General features: G+C 35.3%; 3 protein-coding genes and 1 long non-coding RNA gene across 7 annotated transcripts; all 4 read left to right on the top strand.

Annotated features, from left to right (window-relative positions):
- Positions 1 to 1,760: 1,760 nt before the first annotated feature.
- LOC115957368 lies at positions 1,761 to 4,883 on the top strand. Of its 4 annotated transcripts, none has more exons than XR_004084349.1 (4): positions 1,761 to 1,973; positions 3,220 to 3,315; positions 4,251 to 4,517; positions 4,635 to 4,883. It is a non-coding gene; the product is annotated as an uncharacterized LOC115957368 (long non-coding RNA). The 4 variants fall into 4 exon arrangements; XR_004084347.1 differs by having other exon boundaries at positions 3,080 to 3,315; XR_004084348.1 differs by lacking the exon at positions 3,220 to 3,315 and having other exon boundaries at positions 1,768 to 1,973.
- A 4,752-nt stretch (positions 4,884 to 9,635) lies between these two features.
- On the top strand, positions 9,636 to 13,126 carry LOC115955407. Its single transcript, XM_031073525.1, has 3 exons — positions 9,636 to 11,001; positions 11,311 to 11,432; positions 11,774 to 13,126. Exons 1-3 carry the CDS (start codon positions 9,636 to 9,638, stop codon positions 13,124 to 13,126), a joined length of 2,841 nt encoding a protein of 946 aa, XP_030929385.1.
- Positions 13,127 to 13,209: 83 nt separating this feature from the next.
- On the top strand, positions 13,210 to 13,731 carry LOC115955406. The gene has a single exon (XM_031073524.1). It carries the CDS (start codon positions 13,210 to 13,212, stop codon positions 13,729 to 13,731), a length of 522 nt encoding a protein of 173 aa, XP_030929384.1.
- A 2,380-nt stretch (positions 13,732 to 16,111) lies between these two features.
- On the top strand, positions 16,112 to 20,734 carry LOC115957367 (probable amino acid permease 7). The gene is made up of 7 exons (XM_031075596.1): positions 16,112 to 16,545; positions 17,125 to 17,361; positions 18,210 to 18,303; positions 18,615 to 18,829; positions 19,349 to 19,482; positions 19,577 to 19,804; positions 20,074 to 20,734. The coding sequence occupies exons 1-7, from the start codon at positions 16,464 to 16,466 to the stop codon at positions 20,473 to 20,475; spliced, it is 1,392 nt and encodes a 463-aa protein (XP_030931456.1). The 5' UTR covers positions 16,112 to 16,463; the 3' UTR covers positions 20,476 to 20,734.
- The last annotated feature ends 684 nt before the right edge of the window (positions 20,735 to 21,418 follow it).

Here is a 21,418-nt window from a genome sequence, read left to right as displayed (position 1 = left end):
CTCCATATCCTAAAAAAACACACACAAAAAAAAAAATTGTAATTATCATAATATTTTACTTTTATGGATGTGGCTCATATTGATTCCATATTAAATAGCAGTCAAATAATACAAAGAAACCAATAAATTTAATGGTCTAAAACAAAATATAAAAATAAAATAAGAGTGGCTAACCGCATCAATAATATCAATTAGCTAGAAGTAGTATTTATATTTCTCTTCCCTTTTAGGGTTCGAAAATAAAATAAATTTAAAATCGTTGCATGATAGTCTCATTATCAAAACTGCAAGCTACATCTCTTTCAAAATTTTAGTTAAATAAAAATTTTCTTGGCCATTTTTTTTTTATTCGTAAGGACCTAATATATTGTTAAAAGGACCAAAGTTTAAGGAAAAATTTTGGTTACAAACTTAGTTGTAGCTACAATTCTCACTAAAGAAAATTAACATGGCTACTTATTTTAAAAATCTAACCGTTAAATTGCATGTTCTTTATGTTCTTAAAACACATGTCAAATTTCATGTCAATCAGATACTATTTATCAATTTTATGTATAATTTTAGACTACAAAACTTGAAATATAAACATTTGATTGATGACATAGTTATTGATCTTTAATCTTCTTGGAATTTTGCAAGTATGCAGAATATAAGAAGAAAATGTAATCCAAATATGGATTTGTCAAAATTCACAGTCTAATAAAAAAATATTTAGTTTGAATGAAATTATAACCTTAGTCTACAACCAAGTTTGTTGTCAAATTTTGTCCAAAATTTAATTATGTTGGGCCTAAAAAAATTTATGGTGGTCACAAATTTTTTTAAGGATAAAAAAATATAAAAATTTTAAAATTTATATATAATAATATTAATTTTTTCCAGTCATTCTGTGACCACCTTGAACCCAATGTGAAGCCACCCCTGGTTAGAATAAGATGGGACGACAATGTTGAGCTAGATATATGTGTACGTGAAGGAATAATAGAACTCAAGTTCCATAAAATATCAAAAAAATTCCTCAAATCAAAATATCAAAATAACTGTACTCCGACCAAGTCCATCAAGTTCCAAATTTCAGGTCACAAAAAATGTGTCCAAATTACATATATATCAAGGAAGTCAATACCGTACCTGCCAGTATGTACCGTACTGGTATGTATACCGATATCGAAACATCAACGTTTCGTACCGGTTTAAATACCTGCCGTACCGACCATACCGGCCAATTTCGGGCAATACCGGCCAGTACCGGGCGTACCGACCGGTACTGAAAAATGTTTTTTTTTTTTTTTTTTAAGTTTTGTAATTTTTGAATTTTTGTTAAGGTAGAATGATAACTTATTTGCATTAACTTATTAGTATTATTTGTTTTCTTAGTATGCAATGGTAACTTTTAAGCTTTCTATTTTTTATATTGTGTTTTTTTTTTCTTTTTCTTTTAATTGATAATAAAGTCTAAAACCAATTAGTTCTGAATTAAGAAAATATTTTATGGTAAACTTTTATATTTATTATAATATATATATATACACACACAGATATATATATATATATATATATATTTATAAATATAAAAAATAACGGTAAATCCGAAATGGTATATCAGTATTGACCGGTATCCTAAATATATCGTACCGCTGACCAAATCGATACAGCCTCCGGTACGATATTGACTCCCTTAATATATATACAGACAATAAGTCATGATGCATTTTCCTAGGGTCATTCTCCTGTACCCCCTCTTTTTTTTAGGGGGTACGATACCCACATAAGTTTTAGCCATTAGATTTACTTAGTTTAATCTTAAACGTTTATGTAATTTTAATAGGATATCAGTTACCGGCCAGTCAGGTTAACATATAAAATCGAAAAAAAAAAATTTTGGTTCTGGTTCTGCTGCTTCTTCTCTCGCATCTCATCTGATTTGATTGAAGCAGGTTCTTCTCTCCAACTTTCATTGCTGATGTTTTTAGGTAAATCACTGAATCTATTTTTTGGCATCCTGTGTCTTTACAATCTAGAGTCTCTAAATTTCTTATAGCATTCATTTGGGATTTTGATTCTTAACCCTTTTCCTCTATATTTGTTGAAGTTAGGGAAAAACCATAGTGATCTGTTTGCATGCCATGGATTCTATCTCTTCCATCAATTGTAGATCTGAATCACAAAATATTGATAGGATTGTCTAGGTTTATTTGTGCCTCTGTGGGTTTCATTTGATTTGTTTATGATTTTTCTATCGATTTTGTTTGATTTGTTTATGATTTTTTGGGGTTTCGTTTGATTTTTTTCTGATTTGTCTGTGAGTTTTGTTTGATTTGTTTCTGATTTTTTGTGGGTTTGTATCTACTGGTAAGGATCAGAACTGCGCTGGTTTAGTTTTGTTAAGAATTTGTTGATTTATAATACAAGTATTGGCATAAATAAATGATTTAGAATGGGAAAAACACAGTGGAAAGTGGAAACTATACAAAGTTCAAAAATGGGGACAAATTATAACTCAAAAGACAGGAAAACAATGTCAAATTCCCATCCTTGAATAATGGTGGTGGGGTGGATGGTGGAACCATCCTCCCTCTTCCATTGAATATAAAAAGAAGAAGAATACAGATAAAGATGTGGTATAGTTTCTTCCAAAGGGGCACAATGTAGAAGGTTTAGGCTGATGCACATGGATCTAAATCACCAACGGAAGAAGCCACATTGCTAGGGAAAGAACTAAAACTATTAAAACTTAATCTCTGTTAGCCCGTTGCAGCTTGCCATTTAGTAGCATCTTTTTCTATTACTCTTATAGATTTTGGAGTAATTTAAAAACTGCAACTTGAGACCAAAATTCTTTAATTGTCAATATGCCAAAACTTGTGTCTTTCAATCCTGAAATCCACAAGAAACAAAATGTAGAAGGATATGAGACAATTGTCTTTCTATCATTTTTATATGAACTAGCTTTCATTACATGGGAGCAGAGTGAACAGCCCGGAACCCAATACTCCATATGGGTTATGAAGGACTACGGTGTGGTTGAGTCTTGGAATAAACTTCGTGTTGTACCATTTGAAAGAGTATCTCATTGCAGTGCCTTTATTGAGAATGGTTCACTTCTGGTTTGCTACATCAATGATCAAGTAGAGGAGCCGGATTTTAAGTTTGTATTAGTTGACACTGAAACTCTACATGAGAAGAAGGATCTTGATATCCAACAACATTCATATGTAGCTACTTTCATGGAGAGTCTTGTTTTACTTGATGGAGCAAACACGGAAGCTTACTAAGCAGATAGCAGAGGGTATATCAGAAGTGAAGTCATTAGTGGTATGAATGAATTGAAACCTTTGTTATTCCCTTTCCTTTTGTAGTAGGCACGATAGTCTTGCAAAAATCTACATCATCCTTTTCTTTTTGTTATATATTAGTATTTGATTTTTGTTAGTGGATGGCTTTTGTGCTCATACCGAATTTGGTCAATGTTAACAAAAAACAATACTTAGCCAACGTAATACTTCTCTGTTTGTGTGTCTCTCTGGTTAGTAGTGTTACAAAGAGCTAGATTTGAGCTCTCCTAACTTCAATTTAAAAGAAGAAATAACTAGAAAAACAGAAAAGAATAAAGAAGCTCTAAAACTGAATGTTAAAAAGGAGTAGGTGAGTAGCCAAGTGCTAGTCTAGTGAGACTTTACCATTCCAAGCTCATGTTCTTACTTCCTTGATTCAAGCTACATGGTATTTCTTGGTTTCTATAATACATTTAACCTTAGTTTTGACTACCATAAGCGAATTTATATGACAAAGAGTAGGTTCCAAGGTATGTGATCTTGCCATATCATCCTGTCTCTGGCCTCTAAAAGATGTATCTAGATAAGGAATTCTATTATCTCCTTTTTAGCTGGGTTCAATCATATGTTTATTGTCAGCGGATGTGGATCAATATGTTTAGGTGCTTGTATGATGTGTTTTTGTGAGTACTATTGTGTTCTTTGCCCTAAACAAAGATGCTATGGTTTATAGTAATAAGAAATTTTAAACAAAGATGTTTTAAAAAGACTGTTGACCTGCTTATGGTTGTTGATGTTATTGCTAGTTACTACTGCTTGCATTACCATTTACACGTCCTTACCTTGGGTCATTGGCTCAATGACCTCTGAATTCATGAGTGGTGCTTATTCATTGTATTATATCAACTATAATGCATATTCAGCTTAGCGCATAGAAAATTCCAATTTAATGAATTTATATGCTTTTTTTTATAGATGTCAAACAAGTCTGGATTATAACTTTATGCCTTTATGGTAAGTTAAGCAACCCTATGAATTCAAGACTACATCAAAGATGAAAGGAAATTCATGTTATGTAAGTGCAAAACCACTTTCTATACAAAGCTCTTATAATGTCTCAACTTTTGATATCCATCTTAATGGAATATTTGTGCAAGACAACTTTTCATATCCATTATGAAGCAGGTTCTTGTGGCTCCTTCCTTGCAGAATTCATTTTTTAATATTGGTGCACTTATACAGGTATGCCTAATAAATTTATGTTTGTTTCTTTTTTCTATTTTAGAAGAGAGAATTATATTAAGATTTGGTTCCATTGTTGTGGAATAATTTTTAATAACATGTCTCATTATTTTGTAGGAGGACTAGTTGGAACTTTTTCGATACAAGTTGACAGCAGTGCTAGTGCTTTCAAAGGATAATAAACAACAATGTTTTAAATTATTTAAAGCACTAAAAAATAGAGCTATTGGATTTTTTTTTTTTTTTTCAGCCTCTCAAATGACAATGCTTTGTATAAGTGTGAATGTGAGTCTTTATCTATTAGCAAACAAGAGCACTGTATACATCATCTAGATAATACACAACCTTCAATTTTGAGTTTTGACATTTGTAGTTTGTACTAAGATAAAAGCGTAGGTGCGATAACCTTCTTTGTCTGTGGTATCAACCACAATGAATTTTTGTTCGTTTATTATTTCTTCATGAATCATATTGAATCATCTTCTATATTCTTTTGATTTGATTTCTCACGTTTGCTTAAGGATATTTTTTTGGAATAGAATGATAAAATATTCTCTGGCCCATTTGCCCTTTAATTTCATTATCAAATAAAAAAATAATCTAAAGCATTTCTCTAGTTTTGAGACAACAATGATGATATTTTGGAACTTATAGGACATTATTATCAAGTGTTTCACTAAAATTGACGAACAATGACAATTTGAGCCATCCATTTGAAAGAGTTACTTGGAGAGGTAAAGATAGTGAGAGAGGTTGAGACTCTTTATACAATCCAATATCTTTTTATTAAAATATGAAATTGAAAATTTCAAAATATTTTAAAATATCTCAAATGCAGAGGGTGAGAGAGATTCTAAGACTCACAAAGAGAGAGAGAGAGAGAGAGAGAGAGAAGTAGCTTGAGATGAAATGTGGTCTATCTTAAAGCTTGGACAAAAAAGTTTAATTCCAATGGTCCTTTAATGATAGAAGTAAAATTTATTTTATGGGCAGCATAGTTAGCCAAGATAAGGAAATTCAAGAACTTCATAGTGAAAGAGGATGCCAAATCATGCTTTCATGCACTTAATGGAGCTTCAGATTAAATGTTATGGTCAATCTCAACACTATGTAATGATGCAAGGGTTATCAATAGAAAATTGTATTGGTTTCGTATATTAGTTCCAAAAAAATTGTGTCAAATCTATAGCATTTTTTGTAAACATTTAAGAATGGAACCATCAAATTTGAGAAAAAAATAAAGGAACCATTATATGTGACAGAAGAACTGTCAAATTTGATATTGGAACTGTACAATGTGATAATGAAACCATCAAATTTGAGAAACAAATAAAGGAACCACTAAATATAACAAAAGAACTGTCAAATGTGATGTTAGAACTACACAATATGAGGATGAAACCATCAAATGTGAGAAAAAAAATAAGGGAACCACCAAATGTGAAAAAAGAACTGTCAAATGTGATGTTGGAACTGCACAATGTAAGGATGGAAGCATCAAATGTGAGAAAAAAAGTAAGGGAATCACCAAATGTGAGAAAAGAACTGTCACATGTGATATTAGAACTGCACAATATGAGGATGAAACTGTCAAATGTAAGAAAAAAATAAAGGAACCATCGAATGTGAAAAAAGAATTGTCACAATTGATGTTGGAACTACACAATATGAGGATGAAACGGTCAAATGTGAGAAAAAAGTAAGGGAACCACCCAATGTGACAAAAGAACTGCCATATGTGACAAAAATAGAGCAGATGTGATGTTGGTACTGCTTAATATGACAATGGAATCATCAAATTTGAGAAAAAAAAATAAAGGAACCACTACATGTGATAAAAGAACTATCAAATGTGATATTAGAATTGCACAATGTGATAATGGAATCGTCGAATGTGAGGAAAAAAATAAGGGAACCACCGAATGTGACAAAAGAACTGTCAAATGTGATGTTGGAACTGCACAATGTGAAGATGGAAACATCAAATGTGAGAAAAAAAGTAAATGAACAACCAAATGTGACAAAAGAACTATCACATGTGATGTTAGAACTGCACAATGTGAGGATGAAACTGTCAAATGTGAGAAAAAAAGTAAAGGAACCACTAAATGTGACAAAAGAACTGTCACATGTGATGTTGGAACTGCACAATATGACGATGGAACCGTCAAATGTGAGAAAAAAAGTAAGAGAACCACCAAATGTGAGAAAAGAACTGTCACATGTGATATTGGAACTGCACAATGTGAAGATGAAATTGTCAAATGTGAGAAAAAAGTAAGGGAATCACCAAATGTGAGAAAAAAACTGTCACATGTGATGTTGGAACTGCACAATGTGAAGATGAAATCGTCAAATGTGAGAAAAAAGTAAGGAAACCATTAAATGTGACAAAAGAAATGTTACATGTGATGTTGGAATTGTACAATGTGACAATGGAACCGTCAAATGTGAGAAAAAAATAAGGAAACTACCGAATGTGACAAAAGAACTGTCACATGTGATATTGGAACTGCATAATGTGAGGATGGAACCGTAAATGTGAGAAAAAAGTAAGGTAACCACCAAATGTGAAAAAAAAACTGTCACATGTGATGTTGGAACTGCACAATATGAAGATGAAACCGTCAAATGTGAGAAAAAAGTAAGAAAACCACTAAATGTGACAAAAGAACTGTCACATGTGATGTTAGAATTGCACAATGTGACGATAAAACTGTCAAATGTGAGAAACAAATAAGGGAACCATCAAATGTGAGAAAAGAACTGTCACATGTGATGTTGGAACTGCACAATATGAAGATGAAACCGTCAAATGTGAGAAAAAAGTAAGGGAACCACTAAATGTGACAAAAGAACTGTCACATGTGATGTTGGAACTACATAATGTAACAATGGAACCGTCAAATGTGAGAAAAAAAAAATAAGGAAACCACTGAATGTGACAAAAGAACTGTCACATGTGATGTTAAAACTGTACAATGTAAAGATGGAATCGTCAAATGTGAGAAAAGAACTGTCACATATGATGTTAGAACTACACAATGTGAAGATGGAACTATCAAATATAAGAAAAAAAAAGTAAGAGAATCACTAAATGTGACAAAAGAACTGTCACATGTGATGTTGGAACTGCACAATGTGACAATGGAACCATCAAATGTGAGAAAAAAAATAAGAGAACCACCAAATGTGACAAAAGAACTGTCACATGTGATGTTGGAACTGTACAATGTGAGAATGAAACTGTCAAATGTGAGAAAAAAGTAAGGGAACTACCAAATATGAGAAAAGAACTGTCACATATGATGTTGGAACTGCATAATGTGAGAATGGAACCGTCAAATGTGAGAAAAAAAGTAACCTGATATAGCAAGTTATCTACTGATAGGTACCGTACCCTCCCACCCTTTTTTTGGGTAGAATTTCCCATTTTCCTAAGTCTCCTCCTAATTGGCTCGTTGTTAAATCTCCTGTTAGAATAATTAAGCAACAATAATGATGGGAACTAGGATTAACAAGTCACATTCTCTCTCCCTTGGTAGGAGTGTTTTCTCTCTCTAGATAGAGTCAGTTTCTCCCTTGGTTTCTCCGTAAGGGTCTTTCTTGGCCCACTCATCTACACCGGTTTGGGTTGTGACCTGTGTATTGCAAGTTTATAGAGCAAGAGGTTCTGTATAACTTTCAAAAGCTACAGCTAACAAAAGAGGAGGCAGATGATATAGTCATAACAAGTGTTACTAGAGCAGAGCTTCTTGAAGAATGTTCGTTAAGTCTCTTTGGGCGCCTCCTCACTGACCGTCAACAAAACCAGAGAGCTTTCAAGAATACTTTGAAGGCTGCATGGAAAATGGGTTCGGATTTGAGGATTGTAGAGGTGGGGAACAATGTATTCCAGTTTAAATTTGGTTCAGTGTGTCAGTTGGAATGGGTTGAGAGAAGTGGCCCATGGAATTTTGATAATAACCTTCTTCTTCTGTGTCGATGGAGGAAGGGTTTAACGGCATCAAACATCTCGTTTTCCCATGCTCCGTTTTGGGTTCAAGTTTGGGGATTACCCTTTGAGTACATGTCTGAAGATGCTGGGAAAGACATAGGAAGCAGACTGGGTAAGGTCCTTGAAGTGGATAAAAGGTCATTACAAGCAGAGCAAGCAAAGTTTATGAGGATCCGAGTGGAGATACCCATTGACAAGCCTCTTAGAAGAGGAGGCAACATCACCAACACGGAGGGAGAAAGATGCTCAATCATTTTCAAGTATGAACGTCTCCCTACCTTTTGTTATATGTGTGGTATTCTTGGGCATGATGAAAAACATTGCCATGTGAGTTCCATTGAGGGAGTGATAGAGAGGCAGTATGGAGATTGGTTAAGAGCTGGAGGAGTGGTTAGAAACGGTAATGAGAAAAGAAAAGGGGTGAATGAAGGAAGCTCGGAAGGGGTGGCGATTGATCGGAATTGCTTCCGCCCAGGAAGTTCGGTGGCAAATCCTGGTCCTTCAGCTTTGTCTAAGGATTTTGGGGTTTGTGGCCGGGATAGTAACAGTGGGCTTACGGAGAGGAAAGCTGTGAACTCCGAGAACCTGTCAAAAGACTTGAATCCGATCTTGAGTGTGGGTGATGGTCTGAATGGATGGGACAAGGGTGATAGGGCAGTACGTGGGTTGCAAGTTGGGCAGAAGACTCAGTTAGAAGAGAATGGAACTCGTTGGAGTATAGTTGGAGAGCAACTTAAACCGGGTGATGAGGCCAGGTCAGATTTTTTTAAAAAGGATGGGCCTTGTAATATTGAACCCGAAATGGCCAGTCCAGTAAAAGTCAATAAGGAGGCCACTAAAAACCCTAGTCTAAACGGTTTGGGCCCTAATTTAGAAGCTGAAAAAGTACCCATTAGTAAAGGCAAGTGGAAAAAAATTGCTAGAGAAAAGGGTAAGGCCCAGGAAGTAGATATGAAGCTTAATGGTCCGGAAGTAGGAAATAAAAGAGTGGGATGTATTGAGGATTTATTAATAGCTGAATGTAGAAGTCAGAAAAAGGCCCGTGGAGGGGAAAGAAGCAACAATGACTCCAACTCTCTGAATGAAACGGCGGTGACTGCTAGGCAGCACCGCCGAGAAAAATGAGGGCCTTAGGATGGAACTACCGAGGGCTTGGGAACCCTCGGTCAGTTCGTGTGTTGCGTAATATTGTGCAACAATGGGATCCCGATTTTGTGTTTCTTTCAGAAACAAAGCTGAGAATGCAGAGTATGGAAAGGAAGAAAATGAGTATTGGTTTTACTAATGGTTTAGTTATTCCAAGCCATGGAAGAAGTGGAGGTCTGGCTTTGCTGTGGAGAAAGGAAATTAACGTTGATGTTCAAAGCTTCTCAGATAGACATATTGATGCCATAGTTACTGAAGACAGGGGGTTTAAATGGCGAATAACTGGTTTTTATGGAAACCCTAAGGTCCATAGAAGGAAGGAATCTTGGGAATTGTTAAAAGTTCTTAGCAGAAAGTTTCAACTCCCCTGGCTATGTTTTGGGGAATTTAATGAAATTGTGTCGACTTCGGAGAAAATGGGAGGAGCTCGAAGATCTCAGAGGCAGATGGATGATTTTAGGGAAGCTATTAACTACTGTAGGTTTATGGATCTTGGATTTTATGGTCCGGAGTTCACTTGGTACAATATGCAAGAAGGTCGGCACAGGATGTATCTTCGGCTGGATCGGGCTCTAGTTACGCAGGATTGGGCTGACCACTATAAGGATGTGAGAGTTCATCATCTTGTGGAATCGATGAGTGACCATTGTGCGCTTTTGATCACCGACTCCATTGTTTTGCAAAGTCCCTGGAAAAGAAGGTTTCAGTTTGAAGCAATGTGGACGAGAAGAGATGAGTGCAGGGATATCATCAGGACAGTGTGGAATGATAGTGTAAATCTTTATAGTCCGAATGGCATGGTGGCAGGGCTTAAGCAGTGTGCTGATGATTTATCAAGGTGGAACGGGGAGGTCTTTGGCAGGGTTCCTAGGCAGATTCAGAATAAGAGGAGAGTCCTTAATGAATTAGTGTTGAGAGTTCATGATGGCAGCAATGGTTATGAAATTAATAAGATTAGAAAAGAGATTAATGACTTGCTGGAATGTGAGGAGATAATGTGGCAACAAAGGTCTAAGGTTCAATGGATGGGGCTGGGGGATCGTAATACTAGATATTTTCACACAAAGGCCTCTGAGAGGAAAAAGAAAAATACCATCTCTAAGATTTTGGATGAAAGGGGGATGTGGAGAGAGTCTGCCTTGGAGATAGCGGAGGTGGCTGTGTCTTATTTTGAGAAGTTATATAGGACTTCCAATCCCGATAAGATTGGGGAAGTTGTTGAAGCTATTGATCCTAAAGTTTCAGCCGAAATGAACCAAAGTTTGATCAAGCAGTTCACAAGAGAGGAGGTTGAGGCAGCCCTGAAGCAGATGCATCCGTCTAAATCTCCTAGCCCAGATGGTATGCCTGCTCTATTTTATCAAAATTATTGGGATATTGTGGGTAGTGATGTAGTGTGCATGGTTTTAAATGTTTTGAATTCCAATATGTCTATGGCAGATTTAAATAAAACTTTCATTACTCTTATCCCAAAAATTAACAATCCAGCTAAAATGACAGACTTTAGACCGATTAGTTTGTGCAATGTGATTTATAAACTTATTTCGAAAGTCCTAGCTAACCGTCTCAAATTAGTCCTCCCTCAAATAATATCTGAAAATCAAAGTGCCTTTCTTTTTGAAAGGCTTATAACGGATAATGTTCTTATAGCCTTTGAGCTCATGCATTATTTGGATCACAAAAAAGATGGGAAGGATTGCTACATGGCAATCAAATTGGACATGAGCAAGGCTTATAATAGGGTGGAATGGGGCTTCATTGAGCAGGTTATGGTAAAATTAGGCTTTCATGATAGCTGGATTTGTCTAATTATGCGTTGTATAACTTCTGTGTCCTATTCTGTGCTTATTAACGGTGTAGCTTTTGGCAACATTATTCCCTCGAGGGGTCTTCGTCAAGGAGATCCCCTATCACCTTACTTATTTTACTATGTGCATATGGCTTTTCCTCCCTTATTAGCAAAGCTGTTAGAAATCAGATGTTGAGTGGCTTGTCCATTTGTAGAGGCGGCCCTAAAATTACACATCTCTTTTTTGCGGACGACAGCTTACTCTTTTGTAAGGCTAATAGCCATGAATGTCAATAGTTAACTGAAATTCTCTGTTTGTATGAGGCTACCTCTGGCCAGAAAATTAATGCCGATAAGTCCTCAGTTTTCTTTAGCGCTAACACGGTGGAGGAAAAGAGAAATGAAATTTTGGTGATTCTTGGGCCTATGCAAGATTCTCGGCATGGGAAGTATCTGGGCCTGCCATCTATTATTGGTAAATCAAAGAATGAAGTTTTTGCGGAAATTAAAGAAAGGGTGGGAAGGAAGTTAGCTGGGTGGAAAGAGAATCTTTTGTCTATAGGGGGTAGAAAGACCTTAATTAAGGCGGTGGCCCAGGCTATCCCTACGTATGCTATGAGTTGTTTTCTATTACCAAAAGGTTTGTGTGATGATATAGAGGGTATGATGAGGAGATTTTGGTGGGGGCAACGTGGTCAAGAGTCAAGAATTGCTTGGGTGAGTTGGAAACGCTTGTGCAAATCGAAGCTTCAGGGTGGGATAGGCTTTAGAAACCTTCAGGCCTTCAACCTTGCCATGTTAGCAAAGCAAGGTTGGAGGCTTCTTATGAATCCGGACTCGTTGGTAGCACGGGTTTATAGAGCTAAATACTATGCCCATGGAGATGTTCTTAATGCTAGCCTGGGTTGCAAACCATCCTATGCTTGGAGGAGCATAATGCAAGGTCTTGAGGTTGTTAGAAAAGGTACTCGATGGAGAGTGGGTAATGGGAGGTTGATTCATATATGGAATGATAAATGGCTGCCTACTCCCACAACATTCAAGGTGGTCTCTCCGCCCTGTGGTTTTGATGATTACCCCACGGTCTTGGCTCTTATTGATCATGACCTTAGAAGATGGAGGGCTGATATTGTGAAGTCCATTTTCCTGCCCTTTGAAGCTGATACGATTCTCAATATCCCAATCAGTTACAATCTTCCGAAGGACAAACTCATTTGGGTTGGAAATAGGAAGGGTGTTTTTTCAGTCAAAAGTGCCTACTATGTCGCTCTTAATTTGATGGATTGTTCAAATGAGGGAGAAAGCTCCTTTGGGGATCCTTTGGAGCGGCTGTGGAAGAAGATTTGGCATCTCAATATTCCATCAAAGATCAAAAATTTTGCATGGAGAGCTTGTTTAGACGCCCTTCCTACTATGGTGAATTTGAAGAAAAGAGGTATTGGAGAGAATGGTTTTTGCCCTTGTTGTGGAAGTGAGTTGGAAGCAATTTCTCACTCTATTATCCGCTGTGAAGTGGCGAAGAGGGTGTGGGACTGTTGGGATGTCTGTTTAGTTGAGGATGGACAGGAGTTATATGATGTGCCGGATATTGCTTTACAAATCCTTGATAAGAGATCAATCCGTGATCTAGAAGTGTTTTTACTGTTGCTTGGTCAATTTGGTTTAATAGAAACTTAGTTTTTTTTGAGTCAACATGTAGATTGCCAAGCCATATTTGGAGATTTGCTAGTAACTATCTTCATGAATACAGGGCGGCAAGGATGGCAGTGAACAAAAGACAGGGTGCCGAAAATGGTGGGTGGTCTCCTCCGCCGCCTGGAGTGTTCAAGGTGAATGTTGATGGGGCGACTTCAGTGGATGGGAGAAACTCTAGTGTCGGGGCTGTCATCTGGGACTCTTGTGGTACGGTCATTGCTGCTTGCTGCAAGTATTTCCAAGGCCATTTTTCAGTTGTTGAAGCAGAAGCTCTTGCTGTGGAGTGTGGAATCTTACTAGCCCGTGATATGAAGATACCTCAAGTTATCATTGAATCTGATGCAGCATCCATTGTTAGTGATATTAATGACAAGGTTGTGGATGGTTATCTTGGCCATTTGTTCCAAGGAATTTCTGCTTTGTTGAGTTCTTTCTCAAGTTGGAGAATCAAACATGTGAAAGGGGAGTACAACAGAGTGGCCCATGAGTTAGCCCATATAGCTAGAGATAGTGAATCTAATCACATGTGGGTGGGAGTTCCTCCTCCTGCGCTGTTAGAGTTGATTCAGGCTGACTGTACAGGGTAGTTTATTGTTTGTATTTATGTTCTCTATGTTGTAAGTTACTTTCATTTTGTTTGATTGAATATAGATTCAAAGATTTGCATCCAAAAAAATAAATAAATAATAATAATGATGGGAACTTGCGTCATGATTCCACTCCCACTTCCAAAAGCAGCAACTCTTTTGGTATTTAGGGGACTTCTTAGGCTGCATTAAATAAATCAACTCATTCTAAAAAAAGAAAAAGTTATAAATCAACTACTATTAGTTACTCATTATCAAAAGCTGTTAGCTACAATAAATGAGGCATAGTGAATTAGTAAGTAAACACAATTCTTTGCATTAACAATGGCTAAATAAGAACACTTGATGCCTATGATGAACCCGGAGTAGTGCATCCCTGGCCGCAACAGTTTGAAATTATATATGTTGCCAATCATTAAATCAAAGTAATTGATTGTGAATGTTAAAAAAAAAAACCATTTTATATATTTTTGAATTACAAAATAACAATTGATTAAGAGGTTATAAAAGTAATTTTATACAAAATTCAACCTACTCAAATTTTCACTCTTGATAATAGCTCTTTGGTGTAGGCAATGATTGAACTTCAAATATCTTATTCAACTATCAGAAACTTTACCAGTTAAGGTAACTGAAACCCACAATAATTGAGTGGTCAAGTTTTTACTAGTTCAGTAGTTCTTTGGTGTAGGCAATGATTAAACCTCAAATCTCTTATTCAACTATCAGAAACTTTACCAGTTAAGGTAACTGAAACCCACAATAATTGAATGGTCAAGTTTTTACTAGTTCAATAGTTCTCATCTAAACTCACTACTAACATTATTTTTTTCTACTTACCAATAACAACTTGTCACATTAGTAATTATGAAATTTTTTATTTTTTTTATTTTTGAAAACTTTAGACTTATTGAAAGCAAGTGGTAAAAAATTAATGGGACTAAAACTAGCCACCTTGCTACATACACAAAATTCATAACACTGCATTAATGGGGAAAAACTATGATTACTGCGGTATTATATTCATATGGACCACAGTTAACATTTCATTTTACACCATCACAACTTTTCATCTCAACAAATATAAAATTTATTGTGTTATTGCTCCATCTTTTCATTCCCTTTTCTCTTTCATTCTACCAAAAGGTCCAAAACAAAGGACAATACATCATTTGCTTTCCACCCATTTGCTTTTCCTTCTATCCTCACAACCACAAACATAGGGAACATTATTAATAATTGACTCTTGCATTTGGGCATGTCCCGTTGCAATTATCTTTTTTCTATTGAATCTGCATTAAGACATATACTGCTCTCCCTTATGGTCAATTGTTATTGTACAATAAATTGACGTGTACTTGTTTGTATTTGCACGTAGTATACAAACCTGCGTAACCATCCAGTAACAAACATAAGTCCTTACGCAAGTTGCCATCCACTTGTCCACAACCAGATCTTTCATCTATAGACAAAGTCCAAAATAGAACAAAACCATTCTTATTATATGATTATTATTATGTAATTAGCTCCTCGTTTTCAGATTTGAAAAATAAGAGCCGTTGTAGAGTAAGCAAAAAAGAAAGAAATATCAGGAGCAAATCCAAATTGTTTAAAACCCACGATAATTTAGGCATTTTGTTTGAAGGGTAAAATTTAAAATTACATTATCTTAGGTGTTCACCAATGCACTTTTTTGTTCACCAATGCACTTTTTTGTGTGCAGTAAAGTCATATAGTTAAATTTATTTGAAAAACTTAAGATATAACACTTAAAAGAAACAGTATCAAATTTACCTTATTAAAATATATGAAGGGCAATTATAGGTTTATATTGTACTAGGAATGTAAATCTTACATTGTAAATTAAACAAATGTGTACAATGATGTATACTTTTTACAAATATGTACAAAATTATACACATTTATATAGTTTATAACGTGTAAAACTTACATTATTAATATAATGTAAACTAAAAATTTCCCTTACATAAATGGTTTCTTCATTTTAAGTTAGTCATTTCAAATTTGTTCTCCTATTTAACAGAATAAAAAAACATATACTTTGATTTTTTTTTTTTAATCTTTTTTCTGTTACGAGCAAGGATTAAATAATAATAAAAATTAGATGCATACCTATATGGGTTCATGGAAGAAAGGTAGTTAGGCTTAGTCATGTCTGGTTTAAATTTTCCTTACATAAATGGTTTCTTCATTTTAAGTTAGTCATTTCAAATTTGTTCTCCTATTTAACAGAATAAAAAAATCATATACTTTGATTTTTTTAAATTTTTTTTAATCTTTTTTCTGTTACGAGCAAGGATTAAATAATAATAAAACTTAGATGCATACCCATATGGGTTCATGGAAGAAAGGTAGTTAGGCTTTAGTCATGTCTGGTTTTTTACCTTTTTTTTTGTCTTTTAGAAAACTGTTCAGTCTGTTCTGATTGAAATCAGTTAATGCCAGGTTTCGGGTAGCCAAGTTAACATTATACATTACAATTATTGACCGTTTGACACTACCTTAGAATAATCTCCCAGAAAGTACATTAGAAAGTTGTACACTCTTTAGAACACGGAACTGTAATTTGACTTTCTTTCTTTTTTTATTTCTTTGCTTCCCACATAATCTATCACTCTGGCAGTTTTATCATCTTTCCAAATTTCAGCTATAAATGAAATTGCTTTTCTGGTGGGTTCCTCACAAAAGTGAGCATTTGTTGTTTAAAGGCCATGGGAGAAGAAGATACAGATAATCAGATTCAGACCCCTTTGTTGCAAACTAACGCAGCTGAGCGTCCTCTCAAGAGAACTGGTTTGCTTTCACTTTTCAGTTCACCCTTCTTTGATTTGTTTTATTTTCTATGGTGGTGATTAGAAATAGTTTTGAAAGAATAAAGGTTCAAGGGCCTTAACTTCTCTGTTTTCTGCTTTTTAGGATTTATCAGAATTCCCAGGAGTTGCAAATTCTTTTTCTTTCTTTTTTTTCCTGTACAGTTTCTTATGTGCCAACGTAGTTTTCATGTTCCATGGAATAAGAGAAATTGAGGAATGAGATGGGCACAAATTTCACAAAAACTAGGCACCTCTGTTGCATCTTAACTAGATGTGACTGACTCTGACTAGTCTATTGAGGATCTATAGCCAATCCCAACCCCTAAATTTTGGAAGTAAGGCTTCATCGATGTTGTTGTATCTTACTTGCCATATTCTCTATACAATTAGAATAAAGTATGGGTGCATAGTTGCATTATTTTCCAGTATTCTAATAGAATGAGTTATTTTTCTTGATTATTAGGAGTATTATATTTTTTTTTCAATATTGAAGTTCATTTTTTGCTTGAAGGGTGATTTTTTTTTTTTTTTTTTAATATTGAATATTTGAATTTTGAAGGGAATCTATGGACAGCAATGGCACATATAATAACTGGGGTGATAGGATCAGGAGTGCTATCACTAGCATGGAGTATGGCACAGCTCGGGTGGATTGCAGGTCCTTTGGCCATGTTATTCTTTGCTGCAGTCACTGTTGTTGCTACATTCCTTCTCTGCAACTGCTATCGAACTCCTGATCCTGAATATGGTCCCGGTAGAAATCGGTCCTATCTTGAAGCTGTTGACATGAATTTAGGTAACATAAGCAGCTAGCAACTTTATTTTGATTTCCCATGATTGAATTTGATAATAGTAATACCCATCAAATGACATTTTTTTTCTGATAAAGTAAAAGATTCATTAGTTAATTAGCTTTAACCAAATATCTTATATAAGTAAATAACATCATTTAAGATAGTTTGAGTCAGAATTTTCATATGGAAGCCACAACTTTTATTTTTTTATATGACAAGATATTCATTGGATCATTAAGAGGAGGGAGTTCATCTACCCTTCTAAGAGGATTTGAATTACGCCGCCTATTCTATTGTACAAAATATATGTCCTTTTAGATACCTCACCTACCGAATTCAATGTTAGTTGTGCATGAAAAAGAAAACGTGTGTGTGTGTGTGTGTGTGTATATATATATATATATAAAAGTTGAAGAAAGAAAGAGGGGCTTGATTATAATATAATGCAAAAACGTGTGGATCTCTTCAACAAAGAAAAAATCTAGGAGCCATTAACTTTGTGAAATCATTATATTCAAGTCTCATGTAGTGGGTCCTATGGTGTGGTGTGTGTGTGTTTAATTCAGGCTGTCACTAGTTTGATTGTGTCATGCAAGTCACTTCCTAATAACTAGTAAGTGCAATATTGACCTTTTCATAGATGGTAAAGGTAGTAGGGCTGTCTTAATAAAGAACCAAACGCTAAGTAGCAATTTATTATAACTTTAGTAAATTTACGTGGTAGACCATCAGCTTGTTTTGAAGAAAATGCCTAATCATTTTTTCAGGAAAAAAAAATAAAGGTATTCTTTCTTCATTTGATGTAAAATAACTAAGCTGGATTATAGCTAATGCTTATAATGGATTGCAGGAAAAAGGAATGCATGGGTGTGTGGCTTCTTTGTGCACTTAAGCTTATTTGGGACAGGCATTGCCTATACAATTACATCTGCTATCAGCATGAGGTTTGTTATATGCTCCTCCTCTCACCACCAACATGATTCTAGAGTGGAGTGATTTTGGTTTCAACTTCAGCTTTTCAAGAATTGTTGCCATTTACTATTTTAGAGATGCATTATAAGAGTTTTTGTTGACAAATTTTGTAATTTGGGTCAATTAAATTCTAGAGGGGACTATATAAGGAAAACAAAAAATATTGGTTTTGTATTAGTATTGTTGTTAGTGTCACCAAAAAAATAACAGAATTGGCACTTCTATGATTTTACATGGTCAAACATTTTCCATTCAGCAATATTTTTTCTCCCTATGGATGCAGAGCAATCCAGAAATCAAACTGTTACCACAAAGAAGGGCACGAGGCCGCATGTAGTTTTGGAGATACCTCTTATATGTTACTTTTTGGAGTTGTCCAAATTGTACTATCTCAGACACCAGACTTTCACAATATGGACTGGCTATCTATTCTTGCTGCAATCATGTCCTTCACTTATTCCTTCATTGGATTGGGACTTGGCTTCGCAAAAGTTGTAGGTATGCTAGCTCAAGCCATAGGCTTATACATTGAAAAAGAAAATGGTAAAAGTACACAAAACCCCATGTGGTTTCTTTGTAAAACGCATAACCCTCCCGAAGTTTTGAGTGTGACACTCAAGTCCCCATGGTATTGTTTCATGTGTGAACCATTAAATATCCATAAAAATAAATGGTGAACTGCTCATGTGATAATATGTGTCCATTTTTAGAACTACATTTTCACATAAAACAATATCACAGGAGGGTTTAGTGTTAAAATCAAAAACCCCAAGGGAATTAGAAGTGTTATACAATTAATGGTTTACACAAAATAATACCACTCAAACCTCAAGGGGGTTCCATGTTTTACAAGCAAACTACAAAGGGGTTTTCTGTATTTTTCCCAAAGAAAAAAGAAAATTTCAAGAGATTATAAACTTATTACATTAGTGGTGTTTTTTTTTTTTTTTTTTCCTTCTTTCTGTATTTTAACTTTTCTTCCAAAAGCTAATAATCTTCTTGTCATAAATATTGCAGGAGATGGATATGTTAAGGGCAGCATTGGAGGAATTTCAACTTCTAGTGCAGCAGATAAAATATGGTTGGTAGCTCAAGCTATTGGAGACATTGCATTTGCCTATCCATATTCTCTCATTGTGATTGAGATACAGGTTTGATACCCTTTAGGTCTACATATTTAACGATTCAGGTACTTAAAAGAGTTATAGAGGTTGATATAAATGATGCATTTTGTAAAACATGAAGGATACTTTGAAGTCACCTCCACCAGAAAACCAGACCATGAAGAAGGCCTCAACAATAGCAATTGTAGTTACAACCCTCTTCTACCTCAGCTGTGGAGGCCTTGGATATGCAGCCTTCGGGGATGATACACCAGGGAACCTCTTGACAGGGTTTGGATTCTATGAACCATACTGGCTCATTGATTTTGCTAATGCTTGCATCGTGCTTCATCTACTTGGAGGATATCAGGTAACCATATTATATGCTAAATTTATCATACTTAAATCTTCCAGTTCTTGTTGGCATCTTAAATCTCTGCTAGACCTTTGTTATGTTTCTCTCAGTGGCCAAGATTATGGTAGCTATTTCTTTACCATTAGAAGTAGTGCAAAGTGCAGCACAGGACTATATATCTAAAATAGCCAACACAGAATATTGCTTTGGTATAACATAGTTTTAGTACTAGAATGCTAGTCTATATCTATTTATTATGCTTTTACATGTGTTTATGTTGGCAGGTTTACAGTCAGCCATTGTTTGCAAATGTTGAAAGATGGTTTGCTGACAAGTTTCCAAGCAGTGGATTTGTAAATGATAACTACACTTTAAAATTGCCATTGCTCCCAGAGATAAGATTAAACCTTCTCAGGTTGTGTTTCCGAAGCATTTATGTTGTGTCGACAACTGCAATTGCAATGTTGTTTCCCTACTTCAACCAGGTTTTGGGAGTGCTAGGAGGCTTGAACTTCTGGCCCTTATCGATATATTTTCCAGTGGAGATGTACTTTAAGCAGATGAATATTGAAGCTTGGACAACTAAGTGGATCCTGCTTCGAACTTTCAGCATGTTTTGCTTGCTTGTGACATTATTTTCCTTGATTGGTTCAATTGAAGGACTTATAACTGCAAAATTGAGCTGAGAAACTGCACTGGAGTCCTTTCATAATGGAAAAGGAGGATATAAATATATCTAATGATTTTATGCAGAATGATGATGATGGCCCAAAAATTGTGCAGAAAAATTGTTATTGATTCACGAAAGTACAAAAAATATCAGACTTAATTATTGTTTATGATGCAGGCATTTCTAAGTTTTAATGAGAAGCCTAATACATTGTCAGGATTATAGGGAACTTGACATTGTAAATTGTTGTTTTTAAATATATATGAATTAGAACTTATTCTTTATTCAATTTGTTGAAGTGACTCTTTGCAGGTAATGGCCCAATTTATTGATCAAAAAAAAAAATGGCCCAATTTAATGCAAGCAATTTTAGAAACAACGAAATTTTTTATAAGCTGACAAACAATTGAACCTACACATTGGGTTGGTTCAACAATCAACAGGGTTGATAATTGGGTCATAATTTGCCCCCCTTACTTGGGTCAAACCATTCACACAATTTCAAGTTTGCCCAAAATTATGCACTGGCAATTTATGAGACACTGTGATCCAGATCCAAAACTGAAAACACTCTCAACATCTATGGTAGTCATAGACTTTTTGGGTGAAAACCACTTTGTTGTGAGACAGAGAGTGCATTAAAATTGATGTACAAGAATACAAACTCCTCAACATCTGTACAATGATGTGTTATATCATATGATAGGGCCAATTCTATCCAGCAAGGCCACACGTGAATCAGTTTTGTACGTACACTATAACGGTAAATAACAGTTAAGCCGCCACCAGCCAATCTTGAGGGAATGTGTTAGTTACATGAAATATGGGTTCACATAATGAGACCCACTGAACCCCACGTGCAACATCAACCTAAGCTTTTGCAACCTTCGAAGGGTACGTGACTCGGTGCAACCATTTAAGGTGGATTTGTGTGTGAGTCAAGCAGAAAGCCACCCAAT

Source organism: Quercus lobata, chromosome 8, assembly GCF_001633185.2.
Source record: "Quercus lobata isolate SW786 chromosome 8, ValleyOak3.0 Primary Assembly, whole genome shotgun sequence".
In the NCBI taxonomy this organism is placed as follows: Eukaryota; Viridiplantae; Streptophyta; class Magnoliopsida; order Fagales; family Fagaceae; genus Quercus; species Quercus lobata.
This window is presented reverse-complemented; position numbering and strand designations above follow the sequence as displayed.